Source organism: Aquarana catesbeiana, linkage group LG01 (assembly GCF_042186555.1).
Source record: "Aquarana catesbeiana isolate 2022-GZ linkage group LG01, ASM4218655v1, whole genome shotgun sequence".
NCBI classification, from domain to species: domain Eukaryota; kingdom Metazoa; phylum Chordata; class Amphibia; order Anura; family Ranidae; genus Aquarana; species Aquarana catesbeiana.
This window is the reverse complement of record NC_133324.1, coordinates 333,076,780-333,098,174: the sequence shown is the minus strand read 5'-3', so window position 1 is coordinate 333,098,174 and position 21,395 is coordinate 333,076,780. Positions and strand designations below refer to the sequence as shown.

At 43.2% G+C, this 21,395-nt stretch overlaps 1 protein-coding gene across 1 annotated transcript; it reads right to left on the bottom strand.

The window, feature by feature from the left end:
* Positions 1-8,239: 8,239 nt before the first annotated feature.
* Positions 8,240-9,184, bottom strand: LOC141132971 (olfactory receptor 6N1-like). The gene has a single exon (XM_073622046.1). It carries the CDS (start codon positions 9,182-9,184, stop codon positions 8,240-8,242), a length of 945 nt encoding a protein of 314 aa, XP_073478147.1.
* Positions 9,185-21,395: the final 12,211 nt, after the last annotated feature.

Sequence of the window (21,395 nt, the reverse complement as noted above, 5' to 3'; positions counted from 1 at the left end):
AATCAACCCCCATGACTGCTGTGGCGGTAAAAAGGGACACTGTAACTGGTGTGGTGGTGATCAGGGACATTATAACTGGTGTGACAGTGATTTAGGACAATATGACTGCTGTGGCGTTGATCACGGACACTGTCACTGGAGTAGCATGATTAAGGACAATATGACTGATATGGTGGTGATCAGGGACACTGTGACTGGTGCAACTGTGATTAGGGACTCTCAGCTCCATTCAAAAAGCGGTATCTACTTTTTGGGACCCTCAATGAGAGATTGGTGGTGCATCTATTTATATTTATTTTTAGATTTATTTATTGGAGCAGTGCAATCACACATTATTCATTTAATTTATCTCATTGGTAAGATTTAGCCCCTTATAGATAGCTAAAAAAATCAATGATGTCAGTGGAAACTTGTCAGTGGGAAGATAGCTCTAAAAATAATTGTGAAAAAGTGAAGTATCCCTACTACCTGATGACGTAGCACTTATGAAACGTACATCGAGGCGCCTTCCGGTCACGTCACTTCTGGGTCCAAGCTTCCGGTTTGTCTCACAGGGGGGGTGAAACGCATGCACGTGGTGTGCGGCCCCCTACCAACATTCTTGCGGGTTATACTAGTGCCGGGACAAGGCACAAACAAATGTAAGCAGGATTATTTGTTTTACCTATTGTTATTAAAAAAATACAGTATTGCGCTATTGGTTCTCCCTTTGTCTTTCATCCCAGGTATCGAGGTGGAGAGGAGGCCATGACATAGAGGATTGAATGCTTTCTGCTTTCCCCAGTCTACCTACTGCAGGATTTCTCCATATCACGCTTCCAGGCCTTCTTTTTAGTTAAAGAGGTCATGGTTTATCTGGTGAGCAGGCATTTCATTTGAGCATTTTGGGTGTCACTTGGATTGTCTGTGGTGAAGGACTTTCATTGCCAATAGATCAAGATTTTTCACTGAAGATTAATGGACTTATAAGATGTATATTTATTGTTATTGTTTAATTGTCTGGTTCACATTGTCTCATTTATATGGTCGTAACGTACACTTTGTTTATTACATATGTTTTCACCAAGCACCCCCTACTATTACAAATTCACATATGTCCTAATAAGGGATTAGACCATTGTGCACATGTACATTGTATTATTGTTGGAGTGATTGGGAGTTTTTTTGCAGCAAATTATGTATATGCTTATATATTCACAAAAAAAGTCTCTAAGGCCTCATGCACACTGGTTTCTTGTAAACTTTGAGATTTTCTTTTACTTTCACTCTTAATGATTATGGTAAACAGGAGAAATAGAGAGGCTGAATCTCCGTAATGAGGGGCACAGACAGCGATAAAAAAGTGAAAGGTGTTATAATCCACCTCCACTCAATCCAAAACTAAAAAAAGTTTTTCCTTTAGTTATACTTTAGGTAAATCAACCCCAGTGATTGCCATAATTTATATTTAGGTTTCTATGAATTATTGTTGTGAGAACAGATCCATAAAGACAGAGACTACTCAAAATTGGCTATTACATTTTTACATTCCTTAAATTCTACATGCCTGAACCACTACTTAATTGTCACATGCATTTAATTATTTATTTCCTTCTGTGAATTGAGTTTGCCGCCTTTTCATGCGGTATTTACCCAGCGTTTTCAGCAATGTACCGCAAAACAACATTGTGAATTGACAGTCTCAGGATCACATGTGATATTTAGAGAAAATGTGTCCGGAGAACTAAATACTGCATGCAATCTGCTTTAGTAAATAGAGCCCCCTGTTAGCGGGTGAGGGTGATTAAGGACACTTTTAAATATAGTCACTACATTGGCCTTGCATTAACCACTTCAGCCCCGGAAGACTTTACCCCCTTCCTGACCAGAGCACTTTTTACAATTTGGCACTGCGTTGCTTTAACTGAAAATTGCGCGGTCATGCAATGCTGTACCAAAATTAAATGTGTGTCCTCTTTTTCCCCACAAATAGAGCTTTCTTTTAGTGGTATTTGATCACCTCTGTGGTTTTTATTTTTTGTGCTATAAACAAAAAAAAAGAGACAATTTTGAAAAATAAAACAATATTTTTTTACTTTTTGCTATAATAAATGTCCCCAAATTTTAAAAAACAAAGAAATTTCTTCATCAGTTTAGGCCAATATATATTCTTTTACATATTTTTGGTAAAAAAATTGCAATAAGCGTAAATTGATTGATTTGCGCGAAATATATAATGTCTACAAACTATGGAAAAGATTTATGGCATTTTTATGGAATTTTTATTATAATTTTTTTTTAATGGTAATGCCAGTGATCTGCGATTTTTAGCGGGACTGCGACATTGCGACGGACAGATCGGACACTTTTGACACTTTTTGGGACCATTGACATTTATACAGCGATCAGTGCTATAAAAATGCACTGATTACTATGTAAATGTCACTGACAGGGAAGGGGTTAACATTAGGGGGCGATCAAGGGGTTAATTGTGTGTTCCCTCAGCGTATTCTAACTGTGTGGGGATACGACTGAATAGGAGAGGAGACATATCATTTTTCCTACTTAGTAGAAACAAACGATATGGCTCCTCTTCCCTGACAGCACAGGGATTTGTGTGTTTACACACACAAATCCCCGTGCTGGTGCTCGTGCACACGATCGCGTGCGCACCCTCTGGTGGCAGCTAATGGCAAGGACGCACCCATACAAGATTTCACCCAGGGGAGCCATTCTGCCGCAGTAAATCTGCGTGAGCTGGTCAGGAACCAGTTAATGGATTAGCAAAATGCCAATGTGGTGCTTGTATTTAAAAAGGATCAAGGTTTTTACCCAATAACTACTAGGGATGGGCTGTGTGTTCAAGTCAAGCGTAAGTTCAACTTGAACATCAGCTGTTCATGTGTTCGCTGAACACACGAACAAACAGGGCTCTCGCAGTGTACTGATTGCTGATGATTGACCAAAGCATGCACCTGACCTGTATGCTTTGGCCAATCACAGCACAATGTACTTTGAGAGCCATGATTGGCCAAAGGCAGCGTGCCTTTGGCCAGTCATGGCTCAGGGGTCCACGGGCCACACTGCTTACACAGCAGCCGTGTATAGTGTGTGATAATGGAGATTAGGCAAGTAGTTAGTGGCCAGTGTGTTCAGTCAGTTTAGTGCAGTCAGTGTAGTGTACAGGCATACCCCACTTTTAAGTACACAATGGGACCAGAGCATGTATGTAAAGCGAAAATATACTTAAAGTAAAGCAATACCATTTTTCACTTCTCAACGCATGTACTGCATTGCTTGCAATAGTCATTTAGTCAATAGTCAGGCATAACTGATTAACTAGGCAAGCTGGCCGACCCCAAAATTGGATATGTTTTTTCCCTGGATCTCCTCTCGATGCTCCCCAAGTTTGGTGTCCCTATCACTTATGGTTTGGGAGCAGTGCCATATCAAGCTGACAAGATTTCCCATAGACACAAATGTTAAATGTTAAAAACCGGGAACAGTGCCCTGTCAAGCTGACCAAGATTTCCCATAGACGCCAATAAACACTAAAAGCTGAAAACTGGTCTGGGCAGGAAGGGGGTGAAAGTGCCCTGTATTGAAGTAGTTAAGGGGAAACCTATGACAGAATTTAGAAAAAAACGGTGTGGGGTCCCACCCAAAATCCATACCAGGCCCTTTGGGTCTGGTATAGATTTTAAGGGGAACTCCACATTAAAATAAAAAAAAAAAACAGTACGGGGTCCCCCCAAAATCCACACCAGGCCCTTTGGGTCTGGTATAGATTTTAAGGGGAACTCCATGCCAAAATGGGGCCCCCCTAAAATCCATACCAGACACTTATCTGAGCATGCAGCCTGGCAGGCCAGGAAAGTAGGGGGACGAGCGAGCACTCCCCCTCCTGAACCATACCAGGCCGCTTGCCCTCAACATGGGGGGTACTTTGGGGTGCCTCCCAAAGCACCTTGTCCCCATGTTGATGAGGACAAGGACCTCTTCCCGACAACCCTGGGCTGTGGTTGTCTGGAATCTGGAAGCCCCCTTTAACAATTGTACCCCTACCCATTTACCAAAGACGTGTTAAAAGGTAAGAATAACAGGAAACAATTTTTGACAAGTCCTTTATTAAAAAAAAAATAAATAGTGTCCCTCGATGTATACATCGTCAATCACAATGCCCGCCAGATCTGAAAAATAGAAAAATAAAACCTGCTGTCACCTCTTGGGAGGCCTCTGGCCATCTGCCTCCTCTCTGCTTTGACAGCTCTTATACAGTCAGGTCCATAAATATTGGGACATCGACACAATTCTAATCTTTTTGGCTCTATACACCACCACAATGGATTTGAAATGAAACAAACAAGATGTGCTTTAACTGCAGACTTTCAGCTTCAATTTGAGGGAATTTACATCCAAATAAGGTGAACAGTGTAGGAATTACAACAGTTTGTATATATGCCTCCCACTTTTTAAGGGACCAAAAGTAATGGGACAATTGGCTGCTCAGCTGTTCCATGGCCAGGTGTGTGTTATTCCCTCATTATCCCATTTACAAGGAGCAGATAAAAGGCCCAGAGTTCATTTCAAGTGTGCTATTTGCATTTGGAATCTGTTGATGTCAACTCTCAATATGAGATCCAAACAGCTGTCACTATCAGTGAAGCAAGCCATCATTAGGCTGAAAAAACAAAACAAACCCATCAGAGAGATAGCAAAAACATTAGGTGTGGAACATCCTTAAAAAGAAAGAATGCACCAGTGATCTCAGCAACACCAAAAGACCCGGAAGACCACGGAAAACAACTGTGGTGGATGACCGAAGAATTCTTTCCCTGGTGAAGAAAACACCCTTCACAACAGTCGGCCAGATCAAGAACACTCTCCAGGAGGTAGGTGTATGTGTGTCAAAGTCAACAATCAAGAGAAGACTTCACCAGAGTGAATACAGAGGGTTCACCACAAGATGTAAACCATTGGTGAGCCTCAAAAACAGGAAGGCCAGATTAGAGTTTGCCAAACAACATCTAAAAAAGCCAGTTCTGGAACAACATCCTATAGACAGATGAGACCAAGATCAACTTGTACCAGAGTGATGGGAAGAGAAGAGTATGGAGAAGGAAAGGAACTGCTCATGATCCAAAGCATACCACCTCATCAGTGAAGCATGGTGGTGGTAGTGTCATGGCGTGGGCATGTATGGCTGCCACTGGAACTGGTTCTCTTGTATTTATTGATGATGTGACTGCTGACAAAAGCAGCAGGATGAATTCTGAAGTGTTTCGGGCAATATTATCTGCTCATATTCAGCAAAATGCTTCAGAACTCATTGGACGGCGTTTCACAGTGCAGATGGACAATGACCCGAAGCATACTGCGAAAGCAACCAAAGAGTTTTCAAGGGAAAGAAGTGGAATGTTATGCAATGGCCAAGTCAATCACCTGACCTGAATCCAATTGAGCATGCATTTCACTTACTGAGGACAAAACTGAAGGGAAAATGCCCCAAGAACAAGCAGGAACTGAAGACAGTTGCAGTAGAGGCCTGGCAGAGCATCACCAGGGATGAAACCCAGCATCTGGTGATGTCTATGCGTTCCAGACTGCAGGTTGTAATTGACTGCAAAGGATTTGCAACCAAGTATTAAAAAGTGAAAGTTTGATGGATGATTGTTAATCTGTCCCATTACTTTTGATCCCTTAAAAAGTGGGCGGGACATATACAAACTGTTGTAATTCCTACACTGTTCACCTGATTTGGATGTAAATACCCTCAAATTAAAGCTGAAAGTCTGCAGTTAAAGCACATCTTGTTCATTTCATTTTAAATCCATTGTGGTGGTGTATAGAGCCAAAAAGATTAGAATTTTGTCAATGTCCCAATATTTATGGACCTGACTGTATAGGCAAGGGGCAGGGCCACCCGGAAACGTCACCTGGTGGCACCACCCCCTTCTGACGTCACGCAATGTCATAAGGGGCGATGCCACCAGGTGTCATAACCAGGTGGCCCTGCCCCTTGCCTATATAAGAACTGTCAAAGCAGAGAGAAGGCAGACGGCTTTTGGTCTCCCAAGAGGTGACAGCAGGCAATACTGGAGAGCCGGCAATACATTAAAGCAGTGAGCAAGTTTAAATGACATTTTTAAATGTCATTATTCCTGCAGCACTGTTCTATACATTGCACAGATGCGCCACTTTAAAGGCATACTAATAGGACCCCCCAGGCACGATATTTAAAGAAATTTTTCATTTTTATTGTTTCACTTTAAGCATCATTATCAAATCATGGCTCCTTTAGAAATGATAATTGTAAAAACTTTTTTTTTGCTTTAGTACATGTCCCCCAGGTCAGTACCCAGGTCCTCGTACACTTTTTATGGCAATAACTTGCATATAAGCCTTTAAAATGAGGACTTTGGATTTTCATGTTCGTGTCCCGTAGACTTTAATAGAGTTCGCATGTCCCTGTTTGCATGTTCTGGTGCGAACTGAACCGGAGGTGTCCGGCCCATCACTAGTAACTACATGGTTGTTTGTTTAACACCTATAGTAGGGAAAATACTTGAGGATTGACAAAGGGTACAAGAGTGTTTTTAAAAAGAACTATCATAAGTGATATTCAATATGGATTTGCAAAAGACTGTCAAATAAACCTGTTTTCTTTTATGAGAAAGTAAGAAATAACTAATACAAAGCGGTAGCTTTCGATCAAGTGTACTTTGACTTTTGGTACAGTGTGTCGTTTGACTGTTTCGGCTAATGTGTAGGTTAGGATCTATAGAATTAGAACATTTAATCTGTAATTGGATAACACATTTGTTTAAAGTGTATGTATGTGCAAACAAAACTTTTTATAGCTTTGAATTAAGTGGAGAATAGTTATAACCCCTAGCAGGTTATTTTCTATCATCTTTGTCCTGCAAGGGGGATCTCCCTTAATTTCCTTTCCTGGAGATGAAACAGGGAATGAGAGTTTGCAGGTCAATACCATTTTTGGCCAATTAAATCACTCTGGATCCCTGGCTGCTTTGTTTACAAGCAGCACCCGGCTGGGGATCTCCCATTTAGCAGTGGTATTTTTTTATGTCACAGAGTTAACTTCAACTGTTTCATAACTTCACATGCAGCTTTAAGGCATTTAAGGCATCCCACAAGCATTTTATTTAAAGTATTTGTGTATTTTCAGTATTGCCATTTATGCTGCATTAAAATGTGGGAGTTTTGTACCCCATACTCACTCTGCTGAGGGTTCTGATATCTGGGGAACCCCTTATTATACAGGGAGCATCCAGATTCCAATAAGTACCAAGTGCAAATCCCCTAATCCTTTTGGTGGAAAAAATGTGGGGATGTAGCCCTTGTCTTTTCAACTAGAGGACAAGATGCCTTGCAAATTACCCTCCCCATGTTGAAGACATGTGGCCTAGTATGATTTAGAAGAACACAGTCGCTGCCCTTCCTTTACTGGACACCCAGACTGCATGCCTTGATAATTGCCTGGTATCAATTTTAGTGGGAACCCTACATTTTATTTCCCTTTTTTTAAAAAAAATAACTAATTAAAACATAGCATTCAATCCACTCACATCAGTATAAATAAAATCAACATAGCAATGACAATATTTTCCTTGAAGATCAGGAACAGTGAAAACCACTGAAACTGCTTCAAGCAGCTGAATCAGAAAGGAGTTATTAATACATAGGGATCAGAAAGGCTTTTTTTTTTTTTACCTGTTGGAGCAAACTGATTCATGCTTTATAAAGGTTTTGTGTTTTCAATTATCCTTTCCATGTGAATGGTCTCCGAGTGTCCTGTACCATGTAAAAATACAGTCAATCACTTGTTCTATGTCACTGGTCATCTACTCAGGGTTACTATAGAAGCTGTCACTCAATCAATCAATGTGTTACAGTCCTGCAGTTTTCCCTCCAATGCAGTAACATTGCCATGGAACTGTTACTGCTAGTTGACTACTTATTCAGTTAAAATGGTGACGGAGATATGGAGAGGATAGTAAGGTGCAGCTTCTGTTCTTTCTTTCAGTGGGAAGCAAAAGTGCAAAAGGCACCCTGCACGTAGATTAGGGGCGGGGTGCATGGATTAGGGGATGGCGCCCCTGCGCCCCTTATGGACGGGCCGCCGTTGGGCATATAGAAATTCAATATGAAAGACAAGCTTTAAGCATTTGAGCTATCTGAATTAAAAATGTAATTTAGATCAAATAAAGAAACTAAAAAGTAATTTGGATCGTTATGTTTATACTTCCTGTTCATTCTTTTTTCCAAAGAACTTTCTCAGGGAATGCCTTATTACCTGGTTCCTTAAACTATAAATAATAGGATTGAGCATAGGTGTAACAACTGTATAAAGTAAAGATAACACTTTGTTTGTATCTAAGGAGAATCGGGACATGGGCTGCATGTACATGGCTGTTATGGTACCATAGTAAATTATAACAACAATTAAGTGAGAAGCACATGTGGAGAAAGTCTTCTTTCTTCCAGTGGTTGAAGGAATCTTTAAAATTGTGGAAATTATAAAGATGTAGGAGAGTACAGTTAAGAGGAAGGAGGTAAATATAAGTCCAGTTGCCAATGTGGAAATTGCTGTTTCCGTAAAGTGGGTACTGCTGCAGGACAGTTTAAGAAGAGGTTGAGCATCACAATAGAAGTAATTCACTTGATTAGGACCACAAAATATAAGTTTAGATATTAATACAACAGGAAGAATTGGTGAAATGAAGCCTCCAATCCAAGACCCAGAGGCCAACTGGTGTGAAGTTGAGTTGGTCATTTTGGTGGCATAATGCAGAGGCTGGCAAATAGCTAGGTATCGATCATAAGCCATGGTAGTAAGTAGGTAACACTCAGATGCTCCAAGAGAACTGAACAGATACAGCTGAATCATACAGTTATTGAAAGAAATACTTCTCTTACTTGTTATAAAGCTGGACAACATTTTAGGGACAATAACTGAAGTGTAGCAGATTTCCATAGCAGAAAGATGATTCAAGAAATAAAACATAGGTATTTGCAACTTGTAGTTTTTCAGCACAGCTATGAAAATGGTGATGTTCCCTGCAACAGTGAAGATGTAGATAAGTAAGAAAAGTAAAAACATCAAAGGGTAGATGCTCTTTAAACTGGGGAAACCCAAAATGATAAATTCAGTTACTACTGTTTTATTGCTCTGTCCATCCATTTCACTGCAGGATACAAAAAAAAGACACAGATTTTGAAAAATGCAAAACTGAGACAAGATATTTATCCTACTGTATTCAAAAGTGATTATATGAAAATATCTTACGTTTAAAACATTGTGTACTCCCTACCAGTGTACTTGTGTAAAAAGGTCTGTTTTCAAAGTGGCACACATTTCTGGCCCAAGAACAAAAGGCCACTGGATGGAAAGAGGAGGAATTTTGAGGACAGATAAATACTATATTTCTATATTATATATAAATATTTGAGAGTATAGTTAGTTTACCACTTTAAAAACCTTGTGTACTTGGTCATAAACCCCAGCAAATGGAAAAAGCAGACTATGAAAACTGCAAACTAACAAGTGGAGATGGATTAGAACCCCTGTTATTTTTATGAATGTCTACGCCCACATTACCCTATTTGTCCTGTTTACCATTAGCATTGAAAGCAAAAATAGAACAAAATACTATATTTTGGGTTGTCCCCAGAAAAGTAATAGAGTGGAAATCTTCTAATAGGGACACTAGTTTTGGTGGACCCTAAGGAATTCCCTTAATTTGCAGGGATTTCCTCACACTTTCTGTGTTGGCTAGGGATGAGCCGAACAACCCCCGGTTTGGTTCGCACCAGAACCTGCGAACGGACAGAAAGTTTACGTGAACTTTAGAACTCCATTAAAGTCTATGGGACTCAAATGTTCAAAATCAAAAGTGCTACTTTTAAAGGCTAATATGCAAGTTATTGTCCTAAAAAGGGTTTGGGGACCTGGGTCCTGCCCCAGGGGACATGTATCAACGCAAAAAAAAAAGTTTTAAAAACGTCCGTTTTTTCAGGAGCAGTGATTTTAATGATGCTTAAAGTGAAAAAATAAAAGTGAAATATTCTTTTAAATATCGTACCCGGGGGGTGTCTATAGTATGCCTGTAAAGTGGCATGTGTTTCCCGTGCTTAGAACAGTCCCTGCACAAAATGACATTTTTAAAGGAATAAAAGTCATTTAAAACTGCTTGCGGCTTTAATGTAATGTCCTGGCAATATGGATGAAAATCAGTGAGACAAACGGCATGGGTAACCCCCCAGTCCATTACCAGGCCCTTTGGATCTTGTATGGATATTAAGGGGAACCCTGCACCCAAATTAAAAAAAGGAAAGGTGTGGGGCCCCCAGGCCCTATATACTCTGAACAGCAGTATACAAGTGGTGCAAACAAGACAGGGACTGTAGGTTTGTTGTTAAGTAGAATCTATTTGTAATTTTGAACTGGTACATTTTTAAAGTGTAGCTCCATCAAAAAAAAATATTTTTAAGCTTTTTGGAAAACATAGGGAAGGGATATCACCCCTGTAACATTTGTTTTGCTGTCTGTGCACATCTTCAGGAGATTTCACCTCACTTTCTGACCCAATGACAAATGTTTTTTGAAAATGTGGGATTTTTAGTGAAACAAGGATTGGTGATAAAGCATCAGTGAAGAGGAGACACGTTTTTCCCATATTAACTCTTACAGGAGAGAATTTCCCTTCCTAGGGGTAGATTTCATCTCACTTCCTGTTGTCTCCTTCCGTTTGCAAGTAGGAGTCATTTGTAAGTTGGATGTTTGAAAGTAGGGGCCTGCCCTATATACTGTGCAGAAATTGGGGCCTTAGGTGTTGGTGTTGCCACAACACTGTAAGCCCTCACAGTTACTCTTGGTGGGCGCAGGAATGGGCCCTGCTGTGAAATATTAGATCAAGAATTGTAATTACATGCCATTGTTGAACAGTGGTAGAAAAATTGGGCCTTTGGTGGTGGCGGTGGTGCTGATGCCACAACACTGTAAGTCCTCACAGTTACTTTTGGTGGGCACTGGAATGGGCCCTGCTGCGAAATAATAGATCAAGAATTGTAATTACATGCACCTGTTGAACAGGAGCAGAACAATTGGGCCTTTGGTGGTGATTTGCCACTGATTTGCCACAACACTGTAAGTCCTCACAGTTACTCTTGGTGGGCACAGGAATGGGCCCTGCTGTGAAATATTAGATCAAGAATTGTAATTATATGTCCCTGTAGAACAGGGGCAGAAAAATTGAGCCTTAGGCACGGTGCCACAACACTGCAATCCCTCACAGATGCTATAGTTGGAGCACAGGAATGAGCCCTGCTACAAAGTTTTGCACCAAAAATTGTAATTATATGCCCCTGTTGAACAGGGGCTAAAAATTTGGGCCTTGGGCACTGGTGCTGGTGCCACAACACTGCAACCCCTCACAGATACTCTAGTTGGAGCACAGGAATGAGCCCTGCTGCAAAGTATTGCATCAAAAATTGTAATTACACACCCCTGTTAAACAGGGGCTGAAAAACTGGGCCTTGGGCACTGGTGCTGGTGCCACAACACTGCAACCCCTCACAGATACTCTAGTTGGAGCACAGGAATGAGCCCTGCTGCAAAGTATTGCATCAAAAATTGTAATTACACGCCCCTGTTAAATAGGGGCAGAAAAATTGCCCCAACACTGCATCCCCCCTCACAGATGCTCTTGTTGAGCGCAGGAACGAGCCCTGCTGCAAAATATTACAGCAAAAATTGCAATTACACGCCCCTCTTAAACAGGGGCTGAAAAATTGGGCCTTAGCCACTGGTGGCGATGCCCAGAACCAAAAATGTTCTTACAAGCTATCAGCATGAAAATTGAGGAGGAAGAGGATTGCGACTAAGCATAAATGGATAGTCACACAGCATCAGCATAGGCAGTCTTGAAGGGATCAATCAATCGGTTACATCAGCATCAGGTGCTTGGTAGCTGGTGATCCAAGACTGATTCATTTTTATGAAGGTCAACCAATCGACCGATTCGGTGGACAGGCGCACCCTGTGATCGGTTACAAAGCCTCCATCAGCACTGAATGTGCGTTCCAAAAGAATGCTGGATGCAGGACAGGCCAGTAGCTCAATTGCATACTGTGCAAGCTCTGGCCAGTGATCCATCCTCAAGACCCAGTAACCCAGAGGATTTTCGGTGGGAAAGGTGTCCAAGTCTGATCTTGCCCCTAGGCAATCCTGCACCATGTGAATCAGATGCTGGCGATGGTTGCTGGAACCGATCAGACCTTGGGGCTGCGGATTAAAAAATTGTCTGAACGCATCGGTCAGATGGCCACCTTCTCCACCGCTCCTTCTGTGACTGACCGAAGCCTCAGCAACACGTTGTCCAGGAGGACCAGAACTTGTAACCTCCCAGGCTCTGGAAAGGCGTTGCACAAACCTTTCTGCAAGGCCTCCCGAAGATATTTCATCCTCTGCTCCCTCTGCGATGGCAAGATAAGGTCCGCAACCTTACCCTTGTAACGTGGATCAAGGAGGGTTGCCAGCCAGTAATCATCCCTCCCCTTGATACCACGAATACGAGGCTTTGCAGGATCAGGGAGGCCATGCAGCGTAGGTTTGCTGAGGCATTCGGTCCAGAGTCCTCTGGGTCACCAAGGACGACATGATCCGCAGCCACCTCCTCCCAGCCATGTACAAGTCCATGTGTTTCTTCGGACTGTAAATTATCCCTAAGACTGCTGCTGATGCTGAGTGCCAGGCTCCACCTCCATGCTGACACAATCCTCCTCCTCCTCATCCTCTTCCTGTGTGATCGACAGGCACGCAGGAACACTGTCTGGATAAAGGGGGCCTTGAGAGGTAAGGAAGTCCTCCTCTTCCTCCCTTTGTTCTGCCCCAAGTGCCCTGTCCATTATTTCACACAGCGTGTGCTCCAACAGGTGGGCAAGAGGGACAGTGTCACTGATGCAGGCACTGTCACTGCTCACCATCCTCATGGCCTCCTCAAATGGTGACAGGACAGTGCATGCATCCCTGATCATAGCACACTGGCGTGGGGAAAAAAAAACAAGGTCCCCTGACCCTGTCCTGGTGCCATAGTCGCATAGGTGCTCATTGATGGCCCTCTGCTGTGTATGCAGCCGCTGCAGCATGGCCAACATTGAGTTACACCTGGTGGGCATGTCACAGATTAGGCGGTTCTTGGGCAGGTTAAATTTCTTTTGGAGGTCAGCCAGCTGAGCACTGGCATTATTTGACCTGCGGAAATGCACACAGACTTTCCTGGCCTGCCTCAGGACATCCTGTAAGCCCGGGTACCTGCCCAAGAACCGCTGCACCACCAAGTTAAGGACGTGAGCCAAACAGGACACATGGGTCATTTGTCCCTGTCGGAGGGCAGAGAGGAGGTTGGTGCCATTGTCGCAAACCACCATTCCTGCCTTAAGTTGGAGTGGCGTCAACCACCTCTGAACCTGCCCCTGCAGAGCTGACAGAACCTCTGCCCCAGTGTGGCTCCTGTCCCCCAAGCACACCAGCTCAAGTACCGCATGGCATCTTTTGGCCTGCATACTTGGGTAGCCCCTTGAACGGCTACGGAGCACCGCTGGTTCAGAGGACAAAGCACAGGAAGAGGCCATGGAGGAAGAAGAAGAGTAGGGGGTGGAGGAGAGAGGTGTGGCAGAATCACCACTAGTAGAATTTTGGAGGCATGGTGGCAGAACAACCTCCAACACTACTGTACCCTGTCCTGCATCCTTCCCAGCTGCCAGAAGAGTCACCCAGTGCTCGATGAAAGATAGGTAACGTCCCTGTCCATGCCTGCTGGACCACGAGTCAGCGGTAATATGCACCTTACCACTGACCGCCCTGTCCAGCGAGGCCAAGACATTGCCTTCCACATGCCAGTAGAGAGCCAGAATCGCCTTCCGTAAGAAAAAGTGGCGTTTGGGAATCTGCCACTGAGGAACCGCACATTCCACAAACTCACAGAAGGGGACAGAGTCTACCAACTGAAAAGGCAGCAGTTGTACTGCTAGCAATTTAGCCAAGCTAGCATTCAACCGCTGGGCATGTGGATGGCTGGGAGTGAACTTTTTTTGGCTGTGCAGCAGCTGGGGCAGGGAAATCTGCCTTGTACAATCTGACGTCGGTGTATCGACAGCAGATTGCCCGCAAGTACTTGGCTGTGACACACCTATTTCTACACATTCATTCCTCTCAGTACAGGTTTCAGAGAGGACTGAAGGTATAGTGGGGTTGGAAATCCCAGCTGATGAGGAGCAAGGAGAGGTCCGCTTTGTTCTTTGGTGTGAGTCTTTTGAGTACGCTTGCCAACGAACTGCATGGCAGGTCGACATATGTCTGGTCAAACATGTGTTGCCCAAGTGGGTGCTGTTTTGGCCACGCGAGATACGCTTGAGACATATGTTGCAAAATAGCAGAGGTGGGATCTGATGCACTCGTCTCAAAAAAGGTCCACACCAAAGAACTTTTGGAATAACCCGCAGAGACAGCAGCGCCCTGCACATGCGGAGCTCTGCGGTGTGATGCAGTCGGTGTGCTGCCCTTAAGCTGGCCCGTGGAGGGCATCCTGCCTCATTGGAGATGTGCCTCCTCCTCCTCTTCCTCCTCCTCTCTCCTATCAGGCACCCACGTGGAGTCAGTGACCTCATCATCCCCACCCTCCTCATCACTGGAGCAAAGCACCATCTCCACGACCAGCACTGTTGCCTCTAGACACAGAGCCTGCTTGCCCTCTTTTATTGGCTTGTGAAGGTATGCCTCTCCTTGTTGGCCTTCCAGACATACTAATGGCCTGCAGTGAGATGTAGCTGCACAAAGCTGGTATGTATATATATACTCATACTGCAGCTAGCAGAATCAACTGTCTGCCTGTAGTATTATTAGTATGAGAACACCAGCAATTGTCTTCAGGTAGCTTTAGGTGCACACTGTGCAGAGGACACAGTACACTAACTGTGAATACTGCAGCTGCCTGCCTGTGGTATTAATAGGAACAGAACAACAGCAATTGTCTTCAGGTAGCTTTAGGTGCACACTGTGCAGAGGACGCACTACACTAACTGTAAATACTGCAGCTGCCTGCCTGTGGTATTAATAGGATCAGAACAACATCAATTGCAGCTGCCTGCCTGTGGTACTAATAGGATCAGAAGAACACCACCAATTGTCTTCAGGTAGCTTTAGGTGCACACTGTGCAGAGGACGTACTGCACTAACTGTAAATACTGCAGCTGCCTGCCTGTGGTATTAATAGGATCAGAACAACATCAATTGTCTTCAGGTAACTTTAGGTGCACGCTGTGCAGAGGACGCACTACACTAACTGTGAATACTGCAGCTGCTTGCCTGTGGTACTAATAGGATCAGAACAACAGCAATTGTCTTCAGGTAGCTTTAGGTGCACATTGTGCAGAGGACGCACTACACTAACTGTAAATACTGCAGCTGCCTGCCTGTGGTATTAATAGGATCAGAACAACAGCAATTGTCTTCAGGTAGCTTTAGGTGCACACTGTGCAGAGGATGCACTACACTAACTGTAAATACTGCAGCTGCCTGCCTGTGGTATTAATAGGATCAGAAGAACACCACCAATTTTCTTCAGGTAGCTTTAGGTGCACACTGAGCAGAGGACGCACTACACTAACTGTAAATACTGCAGCTGCCTGCCTGTGGTATTAATAGGATCAGAACAACAGAACACCAGCAATTTTCTTCAGGTAGCTGTAAATACTGTAAAAACACCTGCCTGCCTGTCAGTAGGAAGAGAATAACAGGAACGGATCTAGCTAAACTGAATACAGTATATATATATATATATATATATATATATATACACAACACCTAGGATGCATATATATATATGCACAATACACTGTAAGTGAAGCTAACTGATTCGCCTGCCTACTCTATCTAACTTTAATCAAATGACACTGTCTCTCTGTCTATCTCTCCGTTGCCGCAACACACTACACAAGGCCGCCATGCAGGCAGCCTTATATAGTGTGGGGTGTGTACTAAACCCCCTAAACCCCCTGGCTTTGGCCAATGATGGCTCTCTGTACAGACGGCACTGTGATTGGCCAAGTATGCGGGTCATAGTGCATGCTTGGCCAATCATCAGCCAGCAATGCACTGCGATGTCGCAGTGAATTATGGGCCTTGACGCGCCACTCGTTCGCAATTCGACGAACAGTCGAATATGCGATGTTTGAGTCGAACACGGGTTCGACTCGAACTCGAAGCTCATCCCTAGTGTTGGCTATGGGACAGGAAGTGAAGGGAAAGCTCCCTAATGGGACACAGATGGCAAAAAATAAACCAACAGGTATATAGTTCTACTTTAAAGTAGAAGGAACAACCAATATAAAATCATCCTTACTTTTTAGGTACTAAAGAAATGTATTTCAATGAATTAGTAGAGGTCACATGACTGCAGATACTTCCCTCAGTTGTCTTCATGTCAGAACGGTGGGTGGGCCTATTGATGCTTTCACGTCACTACCCTCCTGTGTCAGGTTGAACTAGCTGGAAGCAGAGGATCAGTATTTAAAGATTTAGTATTGATGGATATGACAATGCAATGATGTCACTGCCTAGATGAATGCATTTACATAGAGCAGAGGGCTGACAATATTGCAAACTGTAATTATACAAATACAGTGTTCCCGCGCAGCTTGAAAAACTCCCTTGCCCTCACAAGCTTCTTTGCATTAATTTGAATCACTAACACATATACATAGAATTATAAATCCAATTATCTCAATATCAAAACATGTGCTTAATAATTTAGGATTGAGTACGTTTTGTTATTTATTTACATTGATACAGAATTGATTTGGTTATGTTACACAAAGCTCTGCACCAATTTGATTAATAATGTTGCAAACTCAGCAGCAGTATTGTGGTGTTGTCACCCCCCCATGCAGGAAATAAGGCCACATCAGCACTCCAGACAGGATCAAAAGGTAAATACTTAGAGCATGCTGCACTAATGGAACTAAAGAAGATTTATATTTGTCAGTTTGTATCAATTGATGAGCCAGCAGCTTTGTTACTCCTCATAGCACGATTGCTTTTACTATTTTAAATCTTAGAACGGAAGAAGATAAAAAAAAAGCAGCTTGAGAATTATACAAAAGGAAAGGTAATCTTTATTTAGAGAGTTTTTGTATCTTGCATGGAGTTCTACTTTAACCACTTCAGCTCCGGAAGAATTTACCCCCTTTCTGACCGGGCCATTTTTTGTGATGCACCACTGCGCTGCTTTAACTGACAATTGCGCAATCGTTCGATGTTGTACCCAAACAAAATCAACGTCCTTTTTTTCCGCACAAATATAGATTTCTTTTGGTGGTATTTGATCACCTCTGCGGTTTTTATTTTTTGCGCTATAAACAAAAAAACTCTCTATGAAAAAAAGCAATATTTTTTACTTTTTGCTATAATAAATATCCCCAAAAATATATATAAAAAAACAAATGTCTTCCTCAGTTTAGGCCGATATGTATTCTTCTACATATTTTTGGTAAAAAAGTTGCAATAAGCGTATAGTGATTGGTTTGTGCAAGAGTTATAGCATCTACAAAATAGGGGATAGATTTATGTCATTTTTATTTATTTATTTATTTATTTATTACTAGTAATGGCGACGATCTGCTATTTTTATTGCGACTGTGACATTGCGATGGATAGATCGGACACTTTTCACACTATTCTGGGACCATTGACATTTATACAGCGATCAGAGCTATAAATAGCCATTGATTACTGTGTAAATGTCACTGTCAGAAAAGGGGTTAAGACTAAGGGACAATCAAGGGGTTAACTGTGTATTCTAGGGAGTGATTCTAACTGTGGGGGGATGGGACTGCCTGGGGGAGCTGATTGTTGTTCCTAAGTAGTAGGAACAACAGATCGCTCTTCTCACCCCTGACAGAACGGAGATCTGTCTGTTTACATTGACAGATCTTCGTTCACTCCTTCTCAGGACTCAGGAGAAATCGCGGGTAGCCGACGGCCATCGCGGCCGCTGGCCACACGCACAAGCTCCTACGTCACGCAGCGGGTGTGTGCCCTATACTCCTTAAAGCGCCCGCCGTACAGCAACGACGATTCATGCATGAGTGCCATTCTGCCATTGTCAATTGACAGCAGGCGATCAGCAAGCAGTTAATAGTATCTAGAGGATACATACTGCAGCTATACAACATGTGAGTGTGAGCGCTGGGTTCAACATAATTAGAAACAATTGTAACCCCCCAACCTTATTGCTCTTAATGAAGAGAGGATGAAGTGGTTAGGAAGTGGTTGTATAGTCTATTTGTTAACTTTTACCTACAGGTAAGCCTATAATAAGGCTTACCTGTAGGTAAAAAAAATATCTCCTAAACCTGTATGGTTTAGGAGATATTCCCCTTGCTATGAGCCGCTAACTGCAGCGGCACATGCGCACAGGGGATTCTCGGCTGAAGGCCCGGCAGCTGCCGGACTTTGCCGGGGAAGAAATCTCCCGCGATTGGAGGAAGAAACCATCAATCAGACTAAGGCACAAAGCTGTGTAATGCAAGTCGAATGCTAACAGGTCTGATGTAGAAGTGGATAGCGTAGTGTTTGTGTGTCTGCTGTGAAGGGTCTAATGAGACAGCTTACAAAATAAGATAATACAATAAAATAAAATAACATTTTATTTTATTTTATTATATTATCTTATTTTGTTATATTCCCCTTTTTTCTTTATTTTCTTATTCATCATGACTAAGGCACAGCTTTGTGCCTTAGTCTGATTGATGGTTTCTTCCTTCAATCAATGCCCCCCATAAACCATATAAGTTTCGACCTATCACAGGTCACGTTAGGCCTGAGGAAGAAGCATAGCTCCGCAAATGCGTCGCCTATCTCTGCACGAACCCGGAAGTGACCCCGTTCCCCCGATCACAAGCAGTGCGTTCCAGTGGCAGGAAATCTAGCAGCGCAGCCTGTCGTGTGAAGAAGATCGTCACTTCATGATGTGATTGGACACTACCCCTGGGACATCTGGCACCTCCGATCTGTTATCCACATGCCTGTTTATATGTACCCTTGTGAGTACCCATTTTAAAGATGCATTAAATCTGTTTTTAAATACTGCACTTAGAGTGGTGCCCTTGTTGTTCTTACATACTGCAACTGCTGACTTTTAATAATCAGACACTCACCTGTCCCAGGGTCCCGCAATGCGGGGGAACGAAGCCCCGCTCTTCTCCCCCTCCCCTCTGTGGGGCCAGCATTGTTACTGTGGGCGCCCGGGTGTGGCTTCACAGCCAGGCACGCACTGCACATGCGCGAGCCGCCGTGACTGACCGGGCAATCATCTGGGACCTGTGACGTGTCCCAGATGATTGCCGAGAGCGAGGGGGGAGATGTCACATTGCGCCAGGAGGAAGTGGGAGCTGGGACCCTCTAAAAAGAGGGTATCCACGCCCCCCAAAAAAATCACATGCCAAATATGGCATGTCAGGGGGTCACCTTCCCCTGAAGCGGAAGTTCCATTTTTGGGTGGAACTCCGCTTTAATTCCGCCCTAATGATGACAGTTACACACTGTTATGTCATAAATTCGAGCATACCTCAGTTACTGTTCACTGGTTTCAAGGTAGTTTCCTAAGGGTTAAAGGGGTTGTAAACCCTCAGGGTTTTTCACCTTAATGCATTCTATGCATTAAGGTGAAAAACCTTTTGTGCTGCATCTGCCCCCCAGACCCTCCCCCCTTTTTCTTACCTGAGCCAGATCGTTCCATAGATGGGGACGAGCACAGCAACTCCAGCCGCTGTCTCAAGTCCTTATTAGATAGATTGATAACAGCAGAAGCCGTTTGCTCCCACTGCTGCCAATCAAATCCAATGATACAGGAGCCGGGGGGCGGGGCCGAGTCCTGTTGTCTGTGTCCATAGATGCAGCAGCAGGACTCGGGAGCGCGCCCGCACAAGTGCCCCCTTGGAAAGTGGCTCTCCGAGGGGGCACTCGAGAAGAGGAGGAGCCAGGAGTGCCGCGGGGGACCCCAGAAGAGGAGGATAGGGGCCACTCTGTGCAAAACCTTTGCACAGAGGAGGTAAGTATGACATGTTTGTTATTTAAAAGAAAAACAAAAAAAATCAAACCTTTACAATCACTTTAAGGAGACAAATATAAGATGTTTTGGGGATACATTAGGGTAAGAGTCAAGCCAAATAGCACATGGAGAGAACTTTTTATTTCCATATTTTGTTTCATTCTGATTTTAGAGCAAATCTGAATTTCTGAATAGCAGGCACCTTCTAGAGCTTGTATTTACTTCCCTGCATCTTAATAGCCTACCGGAACCCCATTAAAGGCCTGGTACTTTTGTGTATGGGCAAGTACGTCACTCTCCATCTGCCTCTCAGAATGCATCGTTGGCTGCCTGGCTGGCTAGCTGTCAGGCCCATGCATACAGAGGTGTATAAATTTTGACCAAGAGCTGACTTGAAACATACACAGTGATTTTAAGGGGAGGCTCCAGTAGAAGAACAAGTGGAAGGTAAATAAGTGGAAGGAAAAGTTTCCTACAGTCTAGCAGCTCTGTTATTTTGTCCTTTTAGCAAACCTTTAAGCATTTTTCATTTGTTTTGTTTTTTCCTTTTGTATTATCCTCATTTTTATATCGCAGTAAAAATGTCCACCTGACATTGGTGAGAGGTAAAGAAGTACCTTGTATTGGTGGTCAATGAAAAGTACCCCAAAATATTGGAGGTCGTTGATCTCAGTCGTTATTTTCCTGAGATTTTAGAGGAAAGTCTCCAGACTCTGATCTTGAATATGGGTAAGGAAGAATGGTGGCAAATGCAAAAGGTGTAAAACGCACTGCACTGCAACTGCAATGGTGTCAACATTGGGTGCAAATATATTAGTAAGAAATGTGCAGAAATGTTGAAAACTGTGCAAAAAGCAATATTTATTTTGATTGGTTATAAAACTGATTTACTCCTCTGTCATTCAGGAATACTTAGATTTAGCAATACTTCCCTGTATTCAATAAAATTTTTAAAGTGTAAAGGCTGATACACACTATGAGCGGGTTAAACGAAAAAAAAAAACCCTGTCAAGTCCAGTCAGAGCCACTGTACTAACTATGCAATGTTAGTATAGCGATCTCTGCCGCTAAGCTGTTGTGTTCTGACAGGGGACGGCCCCCCTGCCAGAACACTCCGATCAGGGCTCTCTGCCATTGGCTGAGAGCGCTGATCGGGAGTCGTCAGATGCTGGTTTTCCAGCATGCTCATCCGACAGAAGCCGACCAAACAGCCGGCTTCTGTTGGACAGATTGACATACACACGTGACGAATGTCGGTTGTTGTTTTTTTTATAAAAAGTGTTT

Coding starts and splice junctions, on each gene's coding strand:
- LOC141132971 (XM_073622046.1), bottom strand. CDS start 9,184: ATGGATGGACAGAGCAATAAAACAGTAGTAACTGAATTTATCATTTTG.